Raw genomic sequence first — 27,580 nt, 5'->3', positions numbered from 1 at the left:
AGGACTATGTTTTTTATGTTGGAGCTGAGAGCTCAGAGGGATAAAATTACTTGAGCGGTCGGACGAGAATCATAATATGGGCCGAATAATTAAGGTTGATAGATTAATGAGCCACTATAGACTCGCCCTGGCTCTGACTGGGATTCAAATATTGAGAGGTTGTTCTGTTTGACTTTGCTGTCTATAATAGGAAGCAGAATGGGATTTGTTCTGACATTCGATTAAGAAGCCCTCTTCTTTCTTAAGTCTATTGTGTTCTTATTAAACTAGGAGCTTGTTTAATTAAGGGAAGTTTGTAATCATTAATTTTCATTTCTCCTTCCCAGCACTCTTATTATTATGACTTTATCATTAGTATTATTAGGTTATAAGAATAATTAATTCAATATTAATTATCTTTCAGCTAATGGCTTTGCTGACTGAATGCACAATTGAATGCAGTTTTAATTGCATTGATATCTGCTTCCATTTGGGTAAAGGCCTCTTGGAAGGTAGACGGTACCAGGGTAGCTAATGGTAAAATCTTAACATTTATTTGGTCCAATGATGAAGATGCTCATAGGAGACGATGACCTAGACCACGTTATATTTATTTTCAGAAGCGGTCAAGACTCCACCTCCCCCGCAGCTTACCCTCCTTCACTATCACATACTGATTATCATTTAGTCAGGTTTTTATATTTTGTTATGTAATTTTGGATGTATAAGGTTTGTTTTTCTTTATCTTAATGTTGGCCAAATATGTTAAATATTGTCAGACGGGTTTTATTGCTCTTCCATTGCTTGTTGTGGATTCTGTAACAGCAGCAAACCCCCATGATTTTAAAGATAACTACTATTCTTTTGAAAGGAATTCATTCGCCTAAACAAAAGTATTGACTCAGCTTAAAAGAGAAAAGGTACAGATTGTTCTCCTACAGGACAGACATCTGACTGACTTGGAACATTAGAAATGAAAACGAGACTGTATAGGCAAAGTGTTGTACTCATCCTATAATTGGGGCTGTCATTCTTATTCACAAAAATCTCCCTTTTACACTGGAAAGCGAGCATAATCAACTGGGATCAATTTATGCACCTAATTTTTACCTAAATACCTTTATTGCAAAACTTGTAAATGATGCGGCCTCACTGGCGATACCATTTTGTAATTTAGGAGGAGATTATAATTGTCCATTGAACCCACTGGTCAATCAAAAATCATTTCTGTCTGCATGATGCCTGGAGGATTATGCATCCAAATGAGAAGAACTTTTCTTTTTATTCTGACAGACATAAATCTTTTTCTAGAATTGACTACTTTCTAACTTCACAACTGGTTTTAGACTAAACACAGTCTTGTGATATCAAAATCATGTGTTTGTTGGACCATTCCCAGGTCAGCATGGTAATCTTCCCACCTGACAGGGAGCAATCTAAAAGAAGGTAGCATTTAAACCCTATGCTATTTAACACACCTGAATTCACTGTCTTTTTAAAGAATCAATGGAATCTCTATATGGAGAATAATGACACCCCTAACCTATCTCCTTCAATAATTTGGGAAGCAGGCAAGGTACTTATCAAAAGGAATATTATTTCCTGTTGCAGCTAAAAGAAAGAAAACATTTGAACTACATTTGGACTTAGTTAAAAGTAAGGCAACTTGAAGATTAATTTAAAAGGACTTCTTCCAAACAGCTGTTCAAAGAATTACAAGCTGCAAGATCAGCGTTAGACCAACTGTTTACAGACAAAGCAGAAGCATATATTTTCCAGGCTAGACACAGATTATATGAACATGGAAATAAACCAAGTTGACTCCTCTTAAGACTGCTAAAGAACAGAGGCTGTACCCTCATTAAAGGATCAATCGGCGGTGGAACGATTCACCACTAGGGAAATAAATACCATTATGAGGGACTACAACCTGTAACTCTACAGCTCCGACTCCAGGAATAATCTGGCTGACATGCAATCCTTTCTGGACAAACTATCTCTCCCAACATAACATGTGGGAAACAGAGAAGTATTATGCAAGGAGATGTCCAAAGAAGAAATACAAGAGGCGATTAGAACCCTTACAAATGGGAAATCGCCAGAGCCTGATGGGTTTGGACCAGAGTTTTATAAGAATTGTCAATATTTCATAACGGAACCCCTTTTCAAAATGTATACAGACTCCTTTGCCAGGGGCATGCTCCCTCCCACTTTAAACCATGCTAAAATTGTTCTCATTCTTAAGAAAAATAAACCAGCCAAAGATTGCTCTAGCTATAGGCCTGTGTCGCTTATTAATGTGGACGGTAAGCTCTTATCTAAGATCCTAGCTAGGAGACTAGAAATATTTCTACCAACTTTAATAAAGCTGGACCCAACTGTTTTTATAATGTAAATGCATTCATTCACAAATGTCAGACATCACCTCAGCATAATACAACCCTTTGAGCAATCACAACATAGAGACACTGCTCTCTCATTGGATGCCAAGAAGGCATTTGACCGAGTAGAATGGCCATACCTATTTAAAGTACTTTGAAGTGGGAGAGAATTTCGTTAACTGGATAAAGCTGATATGCCATGCCCCCCCAGGCCACTGTGATAACAAACGGAAAGCAGTCACCCACTTTTTCATTCTGGGTAGAGGGACATGCCATGGTTGCCAACTGTCACCTCTGTTATTTGCCTTGGTATTAGAGCCCCTGTCAGAGGCTCTACGTACCCAGGAAGGTCTTACAGGTGTCAAGATTGAAAAAACAACATTATATCCAGGCAGTATCACAACCGGACGTGATTGGGAGTCCCATAGGGCGGCGCAAAATTGGCCCAGTGTCGTCCGGGTTTGGCTGGGGTAGGCCGTCATTGTAAATAAGAATTTGTTCTTAGCTGACTTGCCTAGTTTAAATTAAAAAAGATAGCAAAATATCATTGCATATAGAGATATTTTTTATTAATTTCTAACCCAGAAACCTTTATTCGCATTCTTATTGACTTAATTAAGAGGTTTAGCTCCTTTTTCTGGCTACAAAATGTATTTTAATAAATCAGAAGCTATGCCCCTAGGGAGCTTGAGTGACAACAACACTTTGAATGAGTTTCCGTTCAAATGGACAATTTTTCTTTTTTATCTAGGTATAAAAATGTTGAATAAACTTCAACCTGTCTAATAGCAGCTAACCTGTCTAACAGCAGCTTTGCACCTGTACTTAGGGCAGTTAATGAAGACCTAGATAGGTGGATAGACCTGCCATCATAATGGATGGGTAGAATTAATCTGATTTAAAATGAAGGTTTTTACCAGACTTTTGTTTCTCCAGATGATGCCATTATATATAACAAAAAAATAATTTTAATGAACTCAATAAATACCTCTCAGACTTTATATGGCACAGCACAGAAAAATACCAGAAATTAGTAGTGCAGCTGCCGTATAATTTAGGAGGCCTGGCACTACCTAATTTGCTATTTTATAACTGGGCATGTCATGCTCGCATAACTGCTAAATGGCTCAGGATGAACGTTGCTCTAATTGGGTCAGTAATGACTCCTGTTTCACATCTCCATACTCATTAATCACTGTTATGACTGGTGATAGAACCTCTGTCAGCACAGAAGTGAAACATAACCCGATTCTTAACAGCACCTTTAAGATCTGGAGAGAGATTTGCAAACACCTTGGGAGAAAGGATTACTTTTCTGCACTGACTCCCCTTATAAATAACAAGGTCTTTCCTCCTGGAATCTCTGATTAGCATTTTCCACCTCTGGTACCAGAAAGGTAGAGATGCAATGTAAGATTTTGCAAAGGGTTCATAGGACTCCAATTATATGTAATAAAATGAAAGCAGAATTCTCTGATTCCAGTTGTAAGTGTAAGAAGGAAAAATGCACTCATAGCCATGTGTTTTGGATTTTCCCATTAATTAAAATGTTCTGATAAAATGTCAAAACAAAGCTGGAGGGCATGTTCATATAAGAATGGACCAATGGCTATTTGTACTACAGCAACACATTTTGTGACAGTCAAATTATTAATTGTATGTAACGAAAATGTTAATGATATGAATGAGAAAAAAAATATTAAAGCAATGAAAAATTAAGAGCAGAGAACTGAAAGGGAATGTGTAATTGTTATTGTTTTTGTATGTTTTTTTATTTGTTTTGGTTTTTGTTGGTTATGATTTATGTTTCATTTTGTCATTTAAATATATCTACATATGTAAAATTTGTTTGTCGTTGACCTGAAACAAGTAACATTAAATAATAATAATTACAACAACAACAAAAAATATCTATACAGTAGAAGTCGGAAGTTTACATACACCTTAGCCAAATACATTTAAACTCAGTTTATCACAATTTCTGACATTTAATCCTAGTAAAAATTCCCTGTCTTAGGTCAGTTAGGATCACCACTTTAAGAATGTGAAATGTCAGAATAATAGTAGAGAGTGATTTATTTCATCTTTTTATTTCTTTCATCACATTCCCAATGGGTCAGAAGTTTACATACTGTACACTCAATTAGTATTTGGTAGCATTGCCTTTAAATTGTTTAACTTGGGTTAAATGTTTCGGGTAGCCTTCCACAAGCTTCCCACAATAAGTTGGGTGAATTTTGGCCCATTCCTCCTGACAGAGCTGGTGTAACTGAGTCAGGTTTGTAGGCCTCCTTACTCGCACATGCTTTTTCAGTTCTGCCCACACATTTTCTATGGGATTGAGGTCAGGGCTTTGTGATGGCCACTCCAATACCTTGACTTTGTTGTCCTTAAGCCATTTTGCCACAACTTTGGAAGTATGCTTGGGGTTGTTGTCCATTTGGAAGACCAATTTGCGACCAAGCTTTAACTTCCTGACTGATGTCTTGAGATGTTGCTTCAATATATACACATAATTTTCCATCCTCATGATGCCATCTATTTTGTGAAGTGCACCAGTCCCTCTTGCAGCAAAGCACCCCCACAACATGATGCTGCCACCCCCGTGCTTCACGGTTGGGATGTTGCTCTTCGGCTTGCAAGCCTCCCCCTTTTTCCTCGAAACATAATGATGGTCATTATAGCCAAACAGTATTATTTTTGTTTCATCAGACCAGAGGACATTTCTCCAAAAAGTGCGATCTTTGTCCCCATGTGCAGTTGCAAACTGTGGTCTGGCTTTTTTACGGAGGTTTTGGAGCAGTGGCTTCTTCCTTGCTGAGCGGCCTTTCAGGTTATGTTAATATAGGACTTGTTTTACTGTGGATATAGATACTGCTGTACCTGTTTCCTCCAGCATCTTCACAAGGTCCTATGCTGTTGTTCTGGGATTGATTTGCACTTTTCGCACCAAAGTACGTTCATCTCTAGGAGACAGAACGCGTCTTCTACCTGAGCGGTATGACTTCTGCGTGGTCCCATGTTGTTTATACTTGCATACTATTGTTTGTGCAGATGAACGTGGTACCTTCAGGCATTTGGAAATTGCTCCCAAGGATGAACCAGACTTGTGGAGGTCTACCATTTTTTTCTGAGGTCTTGGTTGATTTCTTTTGATTTTCCCATGATGTCAAGCAAAGAGGCACTGAGTTTGAAGGTAGGCCTTGAAATACATCCACAGGTACACCTCCAATTGACTCAAATGATGTCAATTAGCGTAACAGAAGCTTCTAAAGCCATGACATAATTTTCTGGAATTTTCCAAGATGTTTTAAGGAACAGTCAACTTAGTGTATGTAATCTTCTGACCCACTGGAATTGTGATACAGTGAATTATAAGTGAAATAATCTGTCTGTAAACAATTGTTGGAAAACTTTCTTGTCATGCACAAAGTAGACCAACTTGCCAAAACTATAGTTTGTTAACAAGAAATTTGTGGAGTGGTTGAAAAACGAGTTTTAATGACTCCAACCTAAGTGTATGTAAACTTTCGACTTCATCTGTATATATTTATAAAATAATACCTCATGATACGCTGTAGACCATACTATTTACCAAGAGTTTATCTGTATTTTTCTTTTCCTTCATACTCTCTTCTGCCTTAGTGAAGCAAAATGCTAGGATTACCCTGACTGGTCTCTGCCTGGGGTCTCCAAATCACTAAGTCCACCCCTAAACTCAGGCATTGTCTCTGCAACACACATTGTCCCCTCTGTGTGTGTGTGTGTGTGTGTGTGTGTGTGTGTGTGTGTGTGTGTGTGTGTGTGTGTGTGAATGGCATTGTCTTTCACAATTCTGCTTACAGAAGATCTCACACGATTCCAGGGGAGAGAATACAATAGGCTTGTAATACTGTCATACAGAAGTAATGTAATATGGAACCTGTCCTTTGTGTCTGATTAATCTCAATGCTAGTCACTGGGAAGTAAAAAACCTGAAGAAAGATAGGATTTCAATCCTAGTATAAGAAATGAAACACAAACTTGCCAGTTAGGCTGGGCTGAAGCCGAAAAAGAAAATAAATTCACATGGTCATCACAAGACCTAACTTTGCCCATGCTCTACCAAGGTTTTCCAGCAACGTAGTGTAATACATATAAAACGTATAAGCACAGGAGGTTGGTGGCACCTTAATTGGGGAGCAAAGGCTCGTGATAATGGCTGGAGTGGAGTAAATGTAACTTCCATGTGTTTGATGCCATTCCATCCGCTCCGTTCCAACCATTAGTATGAGCCGTCCTCCCCTCAGCAGCCTCCACTGCATATAAGGGTGGTTTTCCGTACTAAACTAACAAACAGTAGAGATTGTACCTTGGAAGTGCTTCTTAGTCCAGGGAAATCGGCCCATAGAGAGGCACTTGTTATTGATAAGTCACTAGATAAGGAGCTACACAGTACACTCTTTGTTAATAAAAAGTGATTATTAAGAACCTAAAAGGAGAATCCTTTTTGGTTCCCTTTCCACATATGGTTCTAAAGTGCCTTGCAAAAGTATTCACCCCCTTGGCATTTTTCCTATTTTGTTGCATTACAACCTGTAATTTAAATAGATTTTTATTTGGATTTATGTAATGAACATACACAAAATAGTCCAAATTGGTGAAGTGAAATGAAAAAAAATATTGTTTCAAAAAATTCTAAACAATTAGATACGCAAAAGTGGTGGGTGCATATGTATTTACCTAAATAAGATCTGGTGCAACCAATTACCTTCAGAAGTCACATAATTAGTTAGATTGCATACAGGTGGACTTTATTTGTGTCACATGATCTGTCACATGACCTCAGTGTATTTCTGAAAGGCACCAGTCTCCAACACCACTAAGCAAGGGGCACCACCAAGCAAGCGGCATCATGAAGACCAAGGAGCTCTCCAAACAGGTCAGGGACAAAGTTGTGGAGAAGTACAGATCAGGGTTGGGTTATAAAAAAATATCAGAAACTTTAAACATCCCACGGAGCACCATTAAATCCATTATTAAAAAATGGAAAGAATGTGGCACCACAACAAACCTGCCAAGAGAGGGCTGCCTACCAAAACTCACAGACCAGGCAAGGAGGGCACTAATCAGAGGCAACAAAGAGACCAAAGATAACCCTGAAGGAGCTACAAAGCTCCACAGCGGAGATTGAATTATTTGTCCGTAGGACCGCATTAAGTCATACACTCCACAGAGCTGGGCTTTATGGAAGAGTGGCCAGAAAAAATAAGCAAACACGTTTGGTGTTTACCAAAAGGCATGTGGGAGACTCCCCAAACATATGGAAGAACGTACTCTGGTCAGATGAGACTAAAATTGAGCTTGTCCGGCACAAACCCAACACCTCACATCCCCCAAGAACACTATCCCTAAAGTGAAGCATGGTGATAGCAGCATCATGTTGTGAGGAATGTATTTCATCGCAGGGACGGTGAAACTGGTCAGAATTGAAGGAATGATGGATGGCGCTAAATACAGGGAAATTCTTGAGGGAAACCTGTTTCAGTCTTCCAGAGATTTGAGACTGGGACAGAGGGTTAGTAGTTATACACGCTCAAGTTTTCATTTTTTTGTCTTATTTCTTGTTTGTTTCCCAATAAAATGTATTTTGCATCTTCAAAGTTGTAGGCATGTTGTGTAAATCAAATGATACAAACCCCACAAAAATCCATTTTAATTCCAGGTTGTAAGGCAACAAAATAGGAAAAATGCAAAGGGGGGTGAATACTTTTGCAATCCACTGTACATAAATGATTATACCAGGTACAAATAAGGGTTATTTTATGGGACAGCCAACCTTTTTTCTAAGAGTGTACATTTATTGTTGATGATTAAGTGTGTGAGTGCTCAGCCACAGTTGCAGATAAGAATCTTCTTAATACAACTTAAACAAAATATACCAGCTGCTAGTACCTTCACGAGGTGAAGAAATCAGACATTTCTTGTCCACAAGTCTTCAGGATAGGAATGTTGATCTAGCATCAGATTCCCCTTGTCCATGTGATGTTATTTGTTGTGAACAAAAGGCTAAACTGATCCTGAAAGAATTGCCACACTGGGGGAACCTTTCCAGTTCAAAAAGGTTCCTTGAGGAACCCCTCTGAAAAAGGTATTTGACGAATCCCTCTTGTAAAGGTATTATTTTTACCTTTTTAATAATATATTGTAGAGGTGGCAGCCTATCAGAAGATTGGAGGTGTGGCTTATTGGAGGTGTGACTTTCATATATGTATTTTTGGCCACCCGTTAGAGTAAATGTAATTTCTGTTCATCATGTTTAAGTTTGTACACTGCAAATTAAAATCTTCCTTAAATATGTATGCATATTACATATTCTAATATAATATTAATAATACTAACATTGCTGATTACTTAAAGTGGTAACTATTCCAACTTATTTTTTTTTTTTGGCACAGGCTTTTGAGGAACTTGGTGTTCAACCTTAACATGTGATGACAATACAACAGAGCAGATGAACCGGAATGACATTTACTCCACGGGTGGCCTAAAAATATACATCTGAAAGCCACTTTCATTTTGAATTTGAATGTTCTGGCATGTCTACCTACATGCCATTTGCTGGGAGAGTTGTTTGTCTGAAAAGGACCCTCCCCGGGAACATTTTGTTTTTCCCTTTTAGAATTTAACAAGACAGTCTGTGTGGGAATCATGACCCTAGGCACTGTGGTTACCTGTTGGTCGGGTTTCCGAGACTAAGCCCAGCCTTCACAGTCTTTATCATTGAGTCTGTGCCTCAGGAAAGTTTTTTTTTATTTATTTTTTTGTTTTTTTGGACTATCATTTCCTCCACCAGGCTAGATGGATGTCATATAGTACAATCTGTTTGTCTCCCCTCTTTCCGTAGGCCTAGGCTATTGGTTACACTGAAGACAAGGTTGTTTTTAATTATCTAAGTTTGTCAGTGTCATTTTGTACATTTTTGTGGTATTAAAAAATATTATAAATGTCTCCATGTAATGTGTTTAGAAAAGGCAAACATTTTCCTGGACCTCCTAAAATTGACCCCTGGGGCTGAGCCTCAAATGTGCCTCTATTCAGAATGGTCTTTTTAAATTTGTGAGTTCAATTAACTTTTAAGTTGTAAGTTAAATGAACATATTAGGCTGCAGTGACTACTACTGTTACCGAATGTAGGCTAGAGAGCCTGCAGGTCCCGACAGAGATCATTGCGGCGGTCAGACAACTTTTTTTTGTCCAGCTGATTATTTGGAAATTGTCTTTCTGCTTTGTATGCTGTAGCCTAGGCCAACCAATTGTATTAAATGCACATCTGTCGCGTTATTCGCCCTCATCATTGGCTTCATGTTCTGTAGTCTACCTCTCCTCGCCTAGTTGGGCATGCGAGATCAAGTGCACCTATGTGTGTGGTCTCAATACAATAGAGTAGGCTGCCTATGCATGGGCGGAGAATCACGTGGCAGTTATCTTTCCAAGGAAATTGACTTAAATATAATTTGTAGTGATGAGTCGTTCGCGAACGAGTCGGGCTCTTGTAGGTGAACGTTAGCAGCCGGCTCGCATATCAGAAGAGCCGAATCTATTTATAAAAAAATAAAGATATGAATAATCAAAATATTTACATGAATAGAATTAACTAATTCAAAGAGCGAAAAAATAAATAAAATAATATAGGCGTAAATGCTCAAGCGCACACATTTCGTTCTGACTGTCTGCTCAGACTAACAGCCTCACCTGTTGTTCCTGTCAATCAGACACGCAGTGTCAACCAATGAACCAACGATGCGTGAGGGAGGGCCGAGCCAACTCACTCAGTCACACACTTAGCAGCCGAGGAGAGAGAGGAAGGACAGCTGTGAAAACAACCGCTGGAAAATGAGTCGGAAGCACAGTAGCATTTGGATGCATTTTAATAATGTAGAAATGTTAGAGCACAGTGTAGAATTTGCCAAAACAAAATCTCATATAAAGCCGGTTCTACGCACAACCTACACCGGCATATGCGAACTGTGCACCCAACTATGAAGCTAGCTGTAGCGGAGCTTCGAGAAACTAGCAGGCCTGCTAGTGATAGTGGTGGAGCCAGCACCTCCACATGTGGAGATGTATCCACTCAGTCAAGTAGGCCTACTCCGTGACCCACAGCAACGCAGTCTTCTATGGACCAGTTTATGCCAAAGTCTGTCTGTAGCAAAACAAGGCCAAATTGATATTGCATTGGCTAAAATGATTGCCATTTTCGATCGTGGAGGACAGAGGTTTTAGAAATGATAGCAATAGTCTAAATCCAATGTACACAATTTCAAGCAGGAAAACCCTTTCAAAATCACTTATTCCACAACTGTACGAGAGCACACAGGCTTCAGTGTGGGAAAGAGTCCAAAAAGCTACTGCAGTTTGCCTGACCACTGACTGCTGGACATCAAGGGTAGCCACTACTTACATGTCGGTTACATGTCACTTCATTGAAGATTTTTCGATGTCTAGCTGTCTTCTGGACTGCTTTGAGTTCAGCTACAGACACACCTCAGAGAACTTGGCAGAGGGAACTGTTGAGTGGTCAGAGAATGGCAAGTAGATGGAAAAGTGGTCTGTTGTGTTAGCGACAATGCAGCTAACATAACCAAAGCCATGGAAATGTTAAAATGGACCCATCATCCATGCCTTGCCCACACAATCAACCTGATTGTAAGAGATGCTCTGAAGGTGATGAAGCCCACTGTGGACAAAGTGAAAGCAGCTGTGGAATACTTCCAGATGGGGATGCCTAAGTTGAAGCCTAAACAAGACTGCACTACAAGGTGGAATTCAACATTTTATATGTTGAAGCGGTTTCTTGAGTCAAAGGATGCCATCATCTCTACCCTGGCCATTGTCAATGCACCTGTTGATGCTCTGACCCAAGAGGAATGGGAGGTGGTGGAGGAGGTGTGCAGATGTAACCGATGTGAAATGGCTAGTTAGTTAGCGGTGGTGCGCGCTAATAGCGTTTCAATCAGTGACGTCACTCGCTCTGAGACTTGAAGTAGGGTTTCCCCTTGCGTTGCAAGGGCCGTGGCTCTTGTGGCGCGATGGGTAACGGTGCTTCGGTGGGTGTCAGTTGTTGATGTGTGCAAGGGTCCCTGGTTCGAGCCCGGGTTGGGGCGAAGAGAGGGACGGAACCTACACTGTTACACAGAGTCCTGGAACCCTTTGAGCAGGTCACTGTGGAGATCAGTGGAGAGAGGTACAGTAAGCAGTTATTACTACATCATTATTTAATCCAGTATTATATATGTATATGAGCAGTAGATGAGAATATAGTTTCAGGAGACAAAACATGAACCTGAACTAATAAGTTACTGTTCTCTCTTTTCAGCTATGTGACAGTCTCAAAAAGGATACTCCCGTGTAAGGGTCTGCAGCAATTCACAGCCAGCCGCCAGAGACAAGCAAATGTAACCACAGGACATGTGACAGAGCTGATGGAGACCCTATGTTCATCATTGGACAGAAAGTTCCACAGAATGGAATATAATTACGTGCTATCAGAAACCGCTGCCCTTGACCCCAGGTTTAAGAAGTTAGCCTTCTGTGATGCCAGAGCGATTGATGAGGCTCTTCAAAGAATAACCTCAGCAGCAGGGAGGGACAGCCCCAGCAGTCAGCTGGCTCAGGCACCAGGGCAACAGGAAGAAGAGGGATCAGATGGAGCAGAAGCACCAGCAGTAGTGCCGCAAACGTCTGCTGTTTGGATGCTGTTTGACGAGAGAGCAACTGGGGATGCAGCACGAAGGAATCCCTCAACAGAAGCCATAATGGAGGTCCGGTCCTTTTTGGAGGAGCCCCTCCAAAGAAGAACAAGGCCTCTGTCTACCCACAGCTTACTAAAGTCATGACAGGGAGACTCTGCATAGTGGCCACATCCATTCCCTCTGAGAGGGTCTTCTTGAAAACGGGACAAATAATTACTGACAGAAGAAACCGCATCAGCCCCTCAAGTGAGGCAGCTTGCATTTCTGAATGCAAATCTCTCATAAAAGAAAAATATGGTCAGCATTGCTGTGTGCTGCTGGTTATAACATGGCAATAAAGAAGAGAGAGAAAAGGGGGACCAGTTTAATGTTTTAAGTGGGATGCTGCAGTTTTGCACATTGTTATTTATTTGTCTTTGATAAGGTGCAATATTCTATTATTGTTCAGATTGTATTCGTTTTGAATTGTTACATTTATATGAACTTTGTTTATATACATAAAAAAAGTTATATTTAAATGCAAATGTTTAATAGCATTCTTTTTCATAACAAACCAATGCATATTTAAATACATTGTGTTTAAGGTAGAGTATGATTTAATTAGAATTGTTTTAACACCATCATAGTCAAACTATCAAACTGTTTGACTTGAAAAAATAGAAGAACATTTTTTTTAAGCAGCCAAAAGAGCCTGCTCTTTTTGGTGAGCTGAGCCGAACGAGCCGGCTCACTGAAAAGAGCCGGAATGTCCATCACTAATAATTTGGCTATAGTTTACTACAATGTCTTGTTAATGGAAAGAATTGGAGGGCGCTCAACTAACTTAAGGCCATGTGCAATAAAAACATATCATTGAAAAGGAAAAGGCGCAACGTGCGCATACCATTGTGAGCGAGCGTTGCGCATTTTCAATAAATATTGATTACCCATTTATTTGTCTCTGCCTGCAAATCGTTCCGCTCCTAAAATGTAGGCTATATGCTAAATGTAGCTCAAGAAACTGCAAGTGTCTGCTCTCTCTCCAACTCTGCTTTCTTTATACTACATCTATCCTATTGGCTGATAGGCCTATAGCCATGTACTGATTGCCTAATATAATGGGCCACGTGGAAATCTGGTCATTTAATAACTTTTTTTTTTGGGGGGGGGGGTTATTTTTGCACATTTTGATATTGCCTATAGGGCGTCAAATTGCTGGGACCATGGCTGGCAAGCGAACTGCTTCACATATGCCTAAAATAACATAGTGCATACCTGTAGCCTAGACCTCCTTATCACATTAGGAATTATGTCACGGTTGTCGTTGGTGAATGAGGACCAAAATGCAGCAGGTACGTGTATGCTCATTTTTAGATTTATTACCTTTCAAACGAACACTCCAAAACAACAAAACACGCAAATGACCGAACAACAAAACAGTCTGGCAAAGCATAGGGCTTTACACAGAACAATCACCCACCTCTCACAAACACAAACACACCCTTATATATGAGACTCTCAATCAAAGGCAGATAGACAACACCTGCCTTCAACTGAGAGTCCCAATCCCAATTAACCAACATAGAAACACACTCACCAGACTAGACATAGAAATACATAAACAGACTATAAACCAAAACCCCGGAAATACTAAATCAAACACCCTTAATCAAACACACCACCCTGAACCACATAAAACAAATACCCTCTGTCACGCCCTGACCAAACTACAAAACAATTAACCTTATATACTGGCCAGGACGTGACAAATTATATTTTATTGTTCCTCTGCAAATGCGACGATAAATGCATGCAATGGTTTATTATAAAGGTGAACTTTGATTCCCACCAACCATAACCATAGAAATAGAATTCCAAACATTGTGCAGTACGGCAAAACAAAATCTTAACTTTAATAATATAAATATTGCCTAACACATAATGCATTCAGGAGAAGAAGTTAATTACAAAGTGTCTTCAATATGGGTTATATACATAATAAGTGCTACTTGAAGTCACTATCAATTTCTTAGACGGCAAGGCATTTTAGGACACTGCTTGGGCTAACTGCTATAGACACTCAGACAAAGCAACAAAAAAATAGGGAAAATGTCATTGGATGCATTTGCACCATCATTATGATTTTGTTGGTGTTGGTACGGCCCATTATTTGATGGTTTAAAAAAGTTACATTTTGGTTCTGGATCTCAGACTATTCCTTTTTCTTCCTCTTCATCCTCAAACACCACCTCCTCAGCGGTGGCATCCTGGTACTGCTGGTACTCAGACACCAGGTCATTCATGTTGCTCTCGGCCTCGGTGAACTCCATCTCGTCCATTCCCTCTCCGGTGTACCAGTGCAGGAAGGCCTTGCGACGAAACATGGCGGTGAACTGCTCAGAGAGACGCTTGAACAGCTCCTGGATGGCTGTGCTGTTGCCTATGAAGGTGGCGGACATCTTGAGTCCAGGGAGTGGGATATTATACACCGCTGTCTTAATGTTGTTGGGGATCCAGTCCACAAAGTAGCTGCTGTTCTTGTTCTGAATGGCCAGCATCTGCTCGTCCACCTCCCTCATAGATATGTGACCCCGGAACACCATCGCTGCTGTGAGGTAGCGCCCGTTACGCGGGTTGCAGGCTGCCATCATGTTCTTGGCGTCGAACGCCTGCTGGGTGAGTTCAGGCACGGTGAGGGCACAGTACTGCAGGCCCCCCCTGTTAGTGAGCGGGGCGAAGCCCGGTATGAAGAAGTGCAGGCGGGGGAAGGGTACCATGTTGACGGCCAGCTTGCGGAGGTCGGCGTTGAGCTGGCCTGGGAAACGAAGGCATGTGGTCACCCCGCTCATGGTGGCCGACACCAGGTGGTTGAGGTCTCCGTAGGTGGGTGTGGGGAGCTTGAGCTTGCGGAAGCAGATGTCGTAGATCGCCTCATTGTCCATGCAGAAAGTTTCATCTGTATTATCTAGAAGCTGGTGAACAGAGAGGGTGGCATTGTAGGGCTCCACCACCGTTTCTGACACCTTAGGGGAGGGGACCACGCTGAAGGTGGCCATCATACGGTCGGGGTACTCCTCCTGGATCTTGTTGATGAGTAGGGTCCCCATGCCAGAGCCTGTGCCCCCGCCCAGGGAGTGGGTAAGCTGGAAGCCCTGGAGACAGTCACAGTTATCTGCCTCCTTCCTCACCACGTCCATCACTGCTTCCGCTAGCTCAGCTCCCTCCGTGTAGTGGCCCTTAGCCCAGTTGTTACCAGCTCCACTCTGACCTAGAGCATGGGGGGGAGATAAGGTAGTTTGTTATAAGGATAACTTAAGCTGGTTTATGGATGATTTAGGCAGCTATTAATGTACACAGTGAGCAAAATTGGTTTGGTGACATCATGACAAAGCAGAGACCCCCGCTGACCGAAGATGAAATTGTCCGGTTTAAAGAGGTGTCCTATGTGTCCACAGCGCACACTGTCCATGGTTCCTGGCTCCAGGTCCACTAGGATGGATCTGGGGACATATTTGGAGACTGGGGCGAGACAATCACACAGAGACAAGTGATTAGGGGAATGGACTGGATAAATGTGTACATTGCTGCATGTAATTCCCTAATACATTTTAGAACGCAATGAGAATTACTTTGATCACTGTTACTACACTAAACATTTTATTGATACACTAATGTAAATACGCAAGGGATGTTTACAGAGATTGACATAGAATGTTGACTCCTGTATCAAAGACACAGAGAGAGACTCACACGGGGATTCGTTGAAGTAGACACTGATCTTGTCCAGCTGAAGTTTTGAGTCGCCCACATAGTCCCCAGTGCAGTTGATTCCATGCTCCTCACTAATCACCTCCCAGAACTAGACAGAGAGCACACAGTCAAATCTAACCAAACACCACTGAAAAATAATGATATTGATGATAGAAAGAGGGAGAACAAGACAGTGATAGAGAGAGGGGGGGACTGAGTACTGAGGTTGAATTTGTATCTCTTTATATTATACATCACCTTTGCGCCGATCTGGTTGCCACACTGGCCAGCTTGAATGTAAACGATTTCTCGCATCCTTTCCTTTGTGCAATGTGTATTTATTCGCTTGCGGATGTCAGAGAGCCCTGATCCCAGTCTCACACCAAGGTAAAGTGTTTGGGATGTGTTGAATGGACTGTTGACCGGACAATTTCTCTTCCACTTCTATTGGACGCCTGTGGGTTTGGCGTGTAGGACTGAGTGGGGTTGCATCCTGGAGCACGGCACTGACTTTAAAATCTATTGGTCTGCATTGTACTCACACAGAGCCTAGTGAGGGATTAGTAGTTAGCACCTGCAGAAGTATTGGACCAGAACCACCACTAGCTACCCCTCAACTGAACATTGCATACATAGTTCTCGTAGTCCTCTGTGACCCCTTGCAGTGTTAGCGACAGCTGCTAAATTCTGTGTTTGATTGTCAGTGTGAGTAAGCCTCCAACGCTAATTAGCCACGCAGTATGGGCTAGCCCGCTAACTTCCTGTCCTGCGAGCAATACAGCTGGATAAATTGGTGCTTTAGCAGGGGCCACCCTTTTCCCTATTTAGTGATCTACATGGGCCCTGGTCAAAAGTAGAGCACTATAAAGGGAATAGGGTTGCCATTTGGTATGCAGATGCTGTATGAAGCAGGCCCTAGGTACATAGGTTACTGCTGAAGCACTTTCAATCGTGAAATGCTTACTTACGAGCCATTCCCAACTAAAATTAAAATATAAAAAATAACACGAGGAATAAAATACACAAGAATTAAGCTATTTACAGGGAGTACCAGTACCATATCAATGTGCAGGGGTACAAGGTGTTTGTTTGATGTACATACTTTTTTACAGTACCAGTCAAAAGTTTGGACACACTCATTCCAGGGTTTTTCTTTATTTTAACTTTTTTCTACGTTGTAGAATAATAGTGAAGACATCAAACCTATGAATTAACACATATGGAATCATGTAGTAACCAAAAAAGTGTTAAAACAAATCAAAATATATTTTGGATTCTAGATTCTTCAAAGTAGCCACCCTTTGCCTTGATGACAGCTTTGCACACTCTTGGCATTCTCTCAACCAGCTTCACCTGGAATGCTTTTCCAACTGTCTTGAAGGAGTGGAATGGTGTACTTACTGTGAATCTTAAGATGAATGCACAAACTGTAAGTCGCTCTGGATAAGAGCGTCTGCTAAATGACTAAAATGTCAAATGTAATGACTAAAGTGACTGAAATGTAAAAGTGTAAAATAGTCCTGCTGTGTTAACACAACCTAACACATATCTTTATGAGATCCATCTCTGTGTGTTTGATCTTCTTCCTTTCCTACCACATCTGATCAATGGAGAGTTCTTACAGATCCTGTTCTGTCGCTGTTACTTCACTCATTTGAAAACGGTACCCTTGGATCCTCTATTCTGTGCACATTTGTTATTATCAATGTTGTTTTCCCCTCAACTGCCAGTCATCCCAATTTTCTAAGAATGTGTTATCACACAGCTAATCTTGGGTTCACTTGGGGATTGCAGTGGTATGATTCCAACATATTTTGTTTTAGGAAAAAAATTCAAAATTATTCTCCAGCAAAGTCATTTAAAATCATACCCAAACCATGTGCAGGCGAGCCACCACGCCCTGAACCCTGAACTCAAACAAAACAAGCATTTTAAATGTTCTTGTTTTGCTCTGCTAATATGGAGTTAAAACCTGTGCACAAAACCTGCCTTGAGGACCATTTTTAATTTACAGAAAGGGGTAGGCCTACATGGAGGAATTTTGGGAAGGGACATGGTTTAAACATTTCAGTCTAGGGGAGGGTTTAGTGTTTTCATTTCAGCCTATGGGAGGTTTTAGTGTTTTTTTTATTTCAGCCTGCCTAGAGGAGGTTTTAGTGGGGGTTTTTTCAGCCTAAGGGAGGGTTTAGTGTTTTTATTTCAGTCTAGGGGAGGGTTTAGTGTTTTTATTTCAGTCTAGGGGAGGGTTTAGTGTTTTTATTTCAGTCTAGGGGAGGGTTTAGTGTTTTTATTTCAGCCTAGGGGAGGGTTTAGTGTTTTTATTTTAGTCTAGGGGAGGGTTTAGTGTTTTTATTTCAGCCTAGCGGAGGGTTTAGTGTTTTTATTTCAGTCTAGGGGAGGGTTTAGTGTTTTTATTTCAGTCTAGGGGAGGGTTTAGTTTTTTTTATTTCAATCCAGGGGAGGGTCTTGTAATTTTTAATTGATAAAAGTTAAATATTTCCAAATGTTTTAGAATGATTTGCTAATAATTATATCTCAGATTTCCTGATGCCGACCCTAATCACTCTGTCTGGTCATTAGTATAACATAGCCTCTCAACCGGACAACTAATTAGAGCAGATGCTATACTGCTGAGTCAGGTTCACACACACAGGCAGGCGCACCCACAGGCACCCACAGGCACACACGCACCCACAGGCACACACGCACCCACAGGCACACACACACCCACAGGCACACGCACACACAGTGAGCGGCAGAGCACAAGCTGTGTCACTGGGTCGACATGTAAGAGGGCACTTTCATAAATTATTATTAATTCTTTATCTCTCATCCCTCCTCTCATCCCTCCCGTTCTCTATCTCCCCCCAGGTCTGTTGGGCTGCAGGCGTTTCCAGTCCTCAGTAGTGAACTACAGTACTCTGCTACTAGAGGAGGACAGGGGTCTTCTCTATGTGGGGGCCCGGGGGGCCGTGTTCTCTCTCAACGCCACAGACATCTCAGACAGCACAGCTCGCACTGTAAGAGAGCGAGCGAGAGAGCAAGAGAGAGAGAGCGAGATTGTGCATGCGTGTGATTTCAGGGAACTTACAGTAGAGGATTTAGGATCCTACCACTCCCACTATTTTATACTAAACATCTTTATTGCAAGGTTAACAACCCCACCTTGAGTCATTGGCTAGGTCCTAATTATCACTCCTTCCTCCCAAAGTGTGCACTTGTTCACTTTCCTCCAATGATTTGAAAGACATGACTGATATAAAAAAATGTGGGTCATGCCTACACCAATCCAATGCTTTTCAGATTTGTGGGAACTGGGAAGTAGTGAACGAGTGTACACTTCAGGAAAAGGGAGATATTATTAGGACGCAGTGACTGTCTCTCCAAGAACATTAGCCCACTGTCTAGTTATCCTTAAGGGCACAAAATGATGATCTTCTGTCACTTAATCTAGCCACACTAGGACAGAAACTCAACGCCCTGTTTTACCTGACACCCTGCCATAAAACTGTTGTAAACTTAGTTAGCCAAGAACCCTTGTTAACGTTCCACTAACATAGTATAGATGCTTCCCAAAGATCCAGTAGTAGACGTGTGTGATAGATTTGTACAGATTAAACAGATCAAACTGTCATGAACAACACTCTCTCCCTTTTTCCCTTTCTCTCGCTCTCTCTCTCTTTCTCCTATCAGATTGAATGGGAAGCCTCGACGGAGCAAAAACAGCAGTGTCTGAGCAAAGGGAAAGACAATAAGGTAGCCATCTTTATTTCTTCATATCCCAGCTAGTGTGCATCTTCTCCTTAGAGCACAACCTAGCCCTCTCTCTCTTTCTTATTCTCTGTGATAGGTTTATTATTTTGCAGAGTGCCTTCATCACAACCTCTCTCTCCAGCTCTCTTCCTCACCCTCTCTTTATCTCCCTCTCTCTTCTAAGGAGGTTTCAATCTACTCATCTCAACGTTTCTTTCTCTCCCTCTCTCGCCATCTCTCATGTCTCATACAGTCTCTCTTTTAACGTATTCTCTCTCTCAACAGACAGAGTGTTATAACCACATCAGGTTTCTCCAGAGATTTAACTCAACTCATCTCTACATGTGTGGGACTTACGCCTTCAGACCTCTCTGTGCATACATAGTAAGGAATCTAAACATACTAAGTCATAGAATGAACATGCATAAAAAGTGTCATAATAATTTCTCAATGGGTTATTTGGTATTCTATCTCCTTCAAGGTATTGTGTCGGTCGATTCTCTCCCCCTTCCACAGTAATTGACACAATATGAAACATATTATGCTATACGTGGATGTCGATTAAGGAATCTCTGATTCAGAGGGGTTGGGTTAAATATGGAAGACATTTCAGTGGAAGGCAGTCAGTTGTACAACTGACTAGGTATCCCCCTTTTCCCTTATAGCACTGTGTCACTAGCCGCCCTAACCTCCTGTTCTCATGTGTAGGATGAGGGGAGGTTTAAAGTGTCATCTGAGTTTGAGGAGGGCCGAGAGAAGTGTCCATATGGACCTGCTACAGGCTACACTGGCCTCATCGTAGGTAAGACAACCATTCTTAGACCCTGTATACATGACTTCCTTTATTGAGATGTGTTCTGTCACCAAACATGAGATCCAATGTTTTGGCCAGGTGTAGATGTAAAAAAATATATATATACATTTTTAATTTGAACACAAATTTTAAAACAATTATTATTCTTTTTTATTTTTTTGGGTGGTATTTTTCACTATTTTTTTATTTATGCTCAATGCTGATGTCATACTTGTTCTGAAATGTAAACCTACCAATAACCATTGCTGTTCCTGTATTGGTCCAGACCAGCAGATGTACACAGCGTCTCAGTATGAGTTCCGGGGCTCTCCGGACGTCCGACGTAACTTCCCCTCCCCCACAGTGAGGACAGAGGAGGCACCCACACGCTGGTTAGATGGTGAGTACCCTGGGGCTAGAAGAGATCCTTACAAAGAACACATGCTGGTTAGATGGTGAGTACCCTGGGGTTGGATCAAATCCTCTCAAAGGACCTATACCTATGAGCCCTCCCTCCCTCCCTCCTGGTTCTTTGGCCATTATGGTCCTTTTCAAAGATCTATTCGAATGCTTATTTTGATGCTCAAGTCACCAGGTCTTCAAAGAAGACTGAAGCAGCACCTTCTGTTCTGCCTGTTACTTAAAAGGATAGGTTTTATTTGCATGAACAGTTTTAATTAATTTCTAAGTGAAGGGTTGGCATGTTTCATTACTCTGTGTGTTTCTTTGTTCCCCAGAGGCTGACTTTGTGGGCAGTGCCCTGGTGAGGGAGAGTGAGGGCAGTACCACCGGAGATGACGATAAAATCTACTACTTCTTTACTGAGAAGAGCCAGGAGCAGACACCATACTACAGCCACATTAGAGTGGCACGGGTTGGACGAGTCTGTAAGGTGAGGAGAGGTGTGAGGAGGGTGTGGGTTGGGAGGGAGGGTGGGAGGGTGAGAAGAGCCAGGAGTAGACACCATATGAAGCCAGGAGAGAGTGGTGAGGAGGGAGAAAGAGATGAAGGAAGAGCGGGGTAGGGTGGTGCTGTGGGCATTAGGCACTGACTTACTGTACCAGGGTAAGGACTTTTAGACACTGAAGAAAATGTCAAAGTGAAATATTTGTTGAGGACAGGTGTCAAAGGATCTGATTTGATCGGCTTAGATACCACCTGGTCAACACATCTGAGCATTGTGCTCCTGAAAAACCGCTTGCCCTCGACTTTAGTAGAAAGAGAGAGTGTGTTTTGATGTCTACGTTGCCTCTGGCTTGCCCTCTGAGCACTGTGTGTGTGTGTGTGTGTGTGTGTGTGTGTGTGTGTGTGTGTGTGTGTGTGTGTGTGTGTGTGTGTGTGTGTGTGTGTGTGTGTGTGTGTGTATGTGTGTGTGCTTCTCAGCAGCAGATAACACTCTTGACTGCAGAGTGCACTTGATGTCTAGTGTGTATCACCCCTCTCAACAGGGTTGCTAATGGGCTTTCACAGGGCAGTGCTGTTGCTAAGCAGACACAGATGCAAACACACACACTCCCATGGCTATGCTCCGGAGAAGCTGTAGATTGAAAAAGTAAACAACCTTGCAGATACGATAACCTCCCTTGACCCTCGTTTGTGCCCAAGAAAGGTATGTTCTCTGGACTTAGTTTAGGTTGTCCATATGTTGAGTGCTAACCTTATTTCTCCTCCTGCTCCCTCTTTTTCTCTTTCATCCTCCTCTTCTCCCCTGTCCTCTTCTCGCTCCCCCTCATCTTCTCCTCTCCCTCCATCCTCCTCTCCCCCCCCCTCCCTCCTCCTCCCTCTCTCGTAGGGAGACCGTGGAGGTCTTCTGACCCTCCAGAAGAGGTGGACATCGTTCCTGAAGGCCAGACTGGTGTGTTCCCTGCCGGAGTATGACTTCCACTTCAACGTGTTGAGGAGTGTGTACACGCTGTCGGGGGACACACCTCACGGCACGCTGTTCTACGGCATCTTTGGACTCGAGTGGTGAGTAGTAGTAGAACTATATATATATATATGATATATATATATATATATATATATATATCAATGATGGGTTGGCTGTGTGTATGAGAGACCACAATGTCTTCTGACTGTCTGAGTATCAGGTGATATAGTAGCTCAGCTCTGGTCACCAACGCTCTCTCCCAGTCTTTTTTTTCCATTCCCTTAAAGGGCCCCATTCCTTCTTTTGTTTACCTCTCCTTCTCTTCTCTCCCACTCATACCTTCTCTTATCCTTCACGCCTACACTCTTCTCGTTCTCCCTCTCTCTGTTCACCTCACTCCCTTTTTTACTTGTCAAAGGAGACGGAGCTTCTCTTGATTAGCTTTGAACATTTCTCTTTGTCACCATGCCCCCTGCTCTCTCTCTCTCTCTCTCTCTCTCTCTCTCTCTTTTCATCTCCTCTATGTCAATCTCTGATCTATTTTAGCTGTCGCTGTAGTAACACCTAAGGTTTACTGCTGGCGGGCGGGCGTGTGTGGGTGCGTGGGTCTGTGTGTGCGTGGGTGTGTGGGTGGGTGCGTGCGTGGGTGGGTTCGTGTGTGACCCAGGTCAATGAACATATCCATTGGGAGAGAGAGATGTTTATACTGTATCAGTTTGTGACGTGTCCTCTCTGAGTGCTGTAGTGTTTACAGACCATGTCCCTGGAGACAGCACTGTTTGTATTAGGAACCTAGCTTTGAGCTCTCCTGGATTGGAACAGTCACTTGTACCTCTTCGACCAGACCTGGTCCAAATAGTATTCGTTTTCTCTCCAATATTTTATCCAGCCTAATGAAACCAGTGGAATAGATGGAATAGTCCCAAACCCCATTTCTTTATATGGGATATCACAAACTGTTTAGGGCAGTGTAACTGTTGATCATATCAACTCAATGTCTTCGTATGTTACGGCAACCTTAAAACTGTGTGTGTGTGTGTGTGTGTGTGTGTGTGTGTGTGTGTGTGTGTGTGTGTGTGTGTGTGTGTGTGTGTGTGTGTGTGTGTGTGTGTGTGTGTGTGTGTGTGTGTGTGTGTGTGTGTGTGTGTGTGTGTGTGTGTGTGTGTGTGTGTGTGTACTATAGGAAGAACGTGAAAGCGTCGGCAGTGTGCCAGTTTTCTCTGTCTGAGCTCCAGCGGGCCTTTGATGGGCCCTACATAGAGAACCAGGACTCTGGAGCAAAATGGAGCGAGTTCACTGGCAAGGTCCCTGACCCACGACCTGGATCAGTGAGTGTCACACACGCACACGCCTCGTCTTTTGCTCTCCAAGCAGACTTCTATATAACAGGCCCAGTCAGGTCTTCTGAGTTGCTGATCTAACGTTTCCCCCAATCTATCTCCTCTTTCCCCAGCATCCCAACATCCAATATACTGAGTCTAAATCCTCACATGAAGAACTGGGCAGAGGGAGAGATTGAGACAGTAAAGGGTTGGGAGGGAGACAGATTGAGGAGAGAGGGGTTTATAAAAACAGAGTGATAAACAGACTAAGAGGAGGAGGGACTGGGAAGGAGAGAGAGGAAAGATGGAAAAAGTGATCATAGAGCTGAGCGGCAGCATCTTGGATGAGGATCAAATGGAAGGAGCTTATGTCGTTGAAAGCCATTTTCTATGGTGATTATTGCTGGGCCGAGACTCGGCGACAGTTATGATGATGACTTATTATGGCTTCCAAAGGCATGACATCATTAATGAGACGGGTCGTGATCTACAGTAGTGTCGTTTCAATGCTGAAAAGCTTAATTTCCGCTCTCTGGGTCTAGCTGTGAAATTGGGTAGAGGAAGTAACGGTTCTGGGTCTTAACTGTAGTGGCAGTGTCAAAGCCTCTTAGCAGAGTTGGCAATGACATCTTACAGAGGACAAAGTCAGAGAAGTTGTTCCCTTAGTCAGGTGGAGAGAGATAAGCAGCTTACACAGATGCACACACTGACTTTTCAACTCATAGTGGACTATAGGCCACAGGAGGCTGCTGAGCGGAGGACGGCTCATTATAATGGCTGGAATGGAGTAAATGGAATGGTATCTAACACGTGTTTGATGAGTTCGATTACCATTCCATTCATTCCATTACAGTCATTACTATGAGCCCGTCCTCCCCAATTAAGGTGCCACCAACCGCCTGTGCTATTGGCCTACTATGGACTGTAGACTCAGAGGTCTTGCCTTGTATACTATAAACTCACAAGGCTATACTGTAAGGGACGGCTATATCTTCCACTCATCTCTCTCTATCTATGTACAGTATCTATCCCCCATTCATTTATTCATCCATCCATCCATCCATTTCTTTTCCTGTGTATAACAGGCAATTTGAGAGCCAGAGGCATCAACTCTACCTCTTTCTCTCCTCTATCCCTCTCTCTTCTGAATGTATTTTTTCTTAATCCCTCGCTCCAGTGTATAAACGACCAGTTGAGATCTAGAAGTGTCAACTCCTTCCTCTCATCCTCCTCTCTCTCCATCCTTCTCATCCCCTCTTCCCTCGTCTACAGTGTATAACAGACCAGTTGAGATCCAGAGGTATCAACTCCTCCACCTCCCTGCCAGACGACGTGTTGAACTTTGTGAGGAGACACCCTCTGATGTCCCAGCAAGTCATGTCTACAGAGCAGCGCCCCCTGTTGTTCAGGAGGACCACCGACTACACCCAGCTGGCGGCTCACAGGGTGGAGGGGCTGGACGGGCAGAACTACCATGTACTGTTCATGGGCACAGGTTGGTGGGGGTGTAGGGAGGGGGAGGGTTATGGGGGTAAGGGGTGTGCTTGTGTTATGCTGTGTGTTTGCGTACATGTGATTCGTTTGTGTGTCACTAGGCAGTCAATCATCCCAGTAAAGGAATGGAACAGACTTCAAACCAAATGTGCAGTACATCCCATTGTATGTGTGTGTGTCGTGACCCTGTCTCTGTCTCCTGTTTCAGACGATGGCTGGCTGCACAGAGCTGTGGAGGTCAAGGGTCATCTACACATCATAGAGGAGCTTCAGCTGTTTGATCAACCACAGCCTGTGGATAGCCTGGTCATCTCACACACACAGGTACACACTCACAAACGGACGTGCAGACGCGTGTAAACACACACACAGATGCACGTTTTCATTCACACGGCTAGTATTATGTTTTGTTTATTGTTATTCTAAGTGAAGAACCGCTAACCCAGATCCACTGCTGTCGGCTTTTGCTCTAGCCCATTTTCAATAACACAGAGACGCTCCCTCTCTCTCTCCCCTCTAGATGAGTGTGTATGTAGGTTCTCCCTCTGGTGTGGTCCAGCTGCCTCTCTCCACCTGTAGCAGGTACACCTCCTGTTACGACTGTGTCTTCTCCCGGGACCCTTACTGTGGCTGGGATGGACAGGACTGTGTGGACATCACAGCACAGACTGACAGGTGTGTGTGTCATCACATCACTGTCAGGTGATGGGGTTGAGTAATATCATTCTAGCTGGTGCCCTTGTGTCTGTCTGTGTGTTTGATTTGACTTATCTTATCTTCTGTCTGTGTTGCAATCTCCGCAATGCATTCACAACTGTTGCGTAATGCTGAACTGGGCGTAATGTTTGTTGTTGACTGTGCTGGTGAACGTGACATAAATAGTTGTGTGTGGGCACTTGATGACAGGCTAACAGTCTGTCCTCCTCTCCTCTCTCCTCCTCTCCTCTCTTGTCAGGTCTAACCTGAGTCAGGACGTCCTGTATGGAAACAGAGGATGTGACAGCGACACAGCAGACGGTATGCAGACACACACAGACAGGCCTTATCTGACCATACTTAGTTGTATTGTCATGCAGATGTATTTTATCTGGAAAGTTGAGGGATTTACAGAAATGATAAGAGTTGTGTTAATATTTGAAAGTTTGTTATGCATACTGTCTCTGCAGCACCCTCATTTCCATAGCATCTCTATTCATATTTCTGATAGGTCTGGAGAGAACTTTCAGAAGAGAATCTGACTTATACATTGATGTACTCTACATACTAAGTTAGAAAATACTATGCAATTCAGGATTTGAGATCCTCAAGCTTTTCTGATTACGATGCAATTATTTTAAATGGGAGAAAGTAACATATTGAATTCTTTATGCACCAGTGATTTTAGAGTCATACAGTGAGGGAAAAAAGTATTTGATCCCCTGCTGATTTTGTACATTTGCCCACTGACAAGGAAATGATCACTCTATCATTTTAATGGTAGGTTTATTTGAACAGTGAGAGACAGAATATAAAAATGTAAAACATTTTAAAAAACGCATGTCAAAAATGTTATAAATTGATTTGTATTTTAATGAGGGAAATAAGTATTTGAGCTGAGATTAGGAGCACACTCTTAAAGGGAGTGCTCCTAATCTCAGTTTGTTACCTGTATAAAAGACACCTGTCCACAGAAGCAATCAATCAATCCGATTCCAAACTCTCCACCATGGCCAAGACCAAAGAGCTCTCCAAGGATGTCAGGGACAAGATTGTAGACCTACATAAGGCTGGAATGGGCTACAAGACCATCGCCAAGCAGCTTGGCGAGAGGTGACAACAGTTGGTGCGATAATTCGCAAATGGAAGAAACACAAAAGAACTGTCAATCTCCCTCGGCCTGGGGCTCCATGCAAGATCTCACCTCGTGGAGTTGCAATGATCATGAGAACGGTGAGGAATCAGCCCAGAACTACACGGGAGGATCTTGTCAATGATCTCAAGGCAGCTGGGACAATAGTCACCAAGAAAACAATTGGTAACACACTACGCCATGAAGGACTGAAATCCTGCAGCGCCTGCAAGGTCCCCCTGCTCAAAAAGCACATATACATGCCCGTCTGAAGTTTGCCAATGAACATCTGAATGATTCAGAGGATAACTGGGTGAAAGTGTTGTGGTCAGATGAGACCAAAATGAAGCTCTTTGGCATTAACTCAACTTGCCGTGTTTGGAGGAGGAGGAATGCTGCCTATGACCCCAAGAACACCATCCCCGCCGTCAAACATGGAGGTGGAAACATGCTTTGGGGATGTTTTTCTGCTAAGGGGACAGGACAACTTCACCGCATCAACGGGACGATGGACAGGGCCATGTACCGTCAAATCTTGGGTGAGAACCTCCTTCCCTCAGCATGACAATGACCCAAAACACACGGCCAATGCAACAAAGGAGGGGCTCAAGAAGAAGCATATTAAGGTCCTAGAGTGGCCTAGCCAGTCTCCAGACCTTAACCTCCCTGGGCAAGGTGGGACGCTTGTCAACAGCCA

General features: G+C 42.6%; 2 protein-coding genes across 3 annotated transcripts in view; one reads left to right on the top strand and one right to left on the bottom strand.

Moving 5' to 3' along the window:
* The window catches only part of LOC115153389 (semaphorin-4G), a 61,848-nt gene that overhangs the window by 21,275 nt on the left and 12,993 nt on the right, over positions 1-27,580 (top strand). For both annotated transcript variants that reach the window (XM_029698792.1, XM_029698793.1), the window contains 12 exons: positions 18,695-18,843; positions 19,517-19,579; positions 19,862-19,960; positions 20,285-20,378; positions 20,656-20,769; positions 21,107-21,261; positions 22,162-22,337; positions 23,423-23,567; positions 24,834-25,056; positions 25,264-25,379; positions 25,576-25,730; positions 26,011-26,072. In XM_029698792.1, the coding sequence (XP_029554652.1) occupies positions 18,695-18,843; positions 19,517-19,579; positions 19,862-19,960; positions 20,285-20,378; positions 20,656-20,769; positions 21,107-21,261; positions 22,162-22,337; positions 23,423-23,567; positions 24,834-25,056; positions 25,264-25,379; positions 25,576-25,730; positions 26,011-26,072 (1,551 nt within the window). The remainder of the gene's footprint in view (positions 1-18,694; positions 18,844-19,516; positions 19,580-19,861; positions 19,961-20,284; positions 20,379-20,655; positions 20,770-21,106; positions 21,262-22,161; positions 22,338-23,422; positions 23,568-24,833; positions 25,057-25,263; positions 25,380-25,575; positions 25,731-26,010; positions 26,073-27,580) is intronic.
* LOC115153617 (tubulin beta chain-like) lies at positions 14,281-16,169 on the bottom strand. Its single transcript, XM_029699254.1, has 3 exons — positions 16,082-16,169; positions 15,824-15,932; positions 14,281-15,341 (listed from the first exon to the last, which is right to left on the bottom strand). Exons 1-3 carry the CDS (start codon positions 16,136-16,138, stop codon positions 14,281-14,283), a joined length of 1,227 nt encoding a protein of 408 aa, XP_029555114.1. The 5' UTR covers positions 16,139-16,169.

The sequence above is a fragment of the Salmo trutta genome, chromosome 18 (genome assembly GCF_901001165.1).
Source record: "Salmo trutta chromosome 18, fSalTru1.1, whole genome shotgun sequence".
NCBI classification, from domain to species: Eukaryota; Metazoa; Chordata; class Actinopteri; order Salmoniformes; family Salmonidae; genus Salmo; species Salmo trutta.
This window is presented reverse-complemented; position numbering and strand designations above follow the sequence as displayed.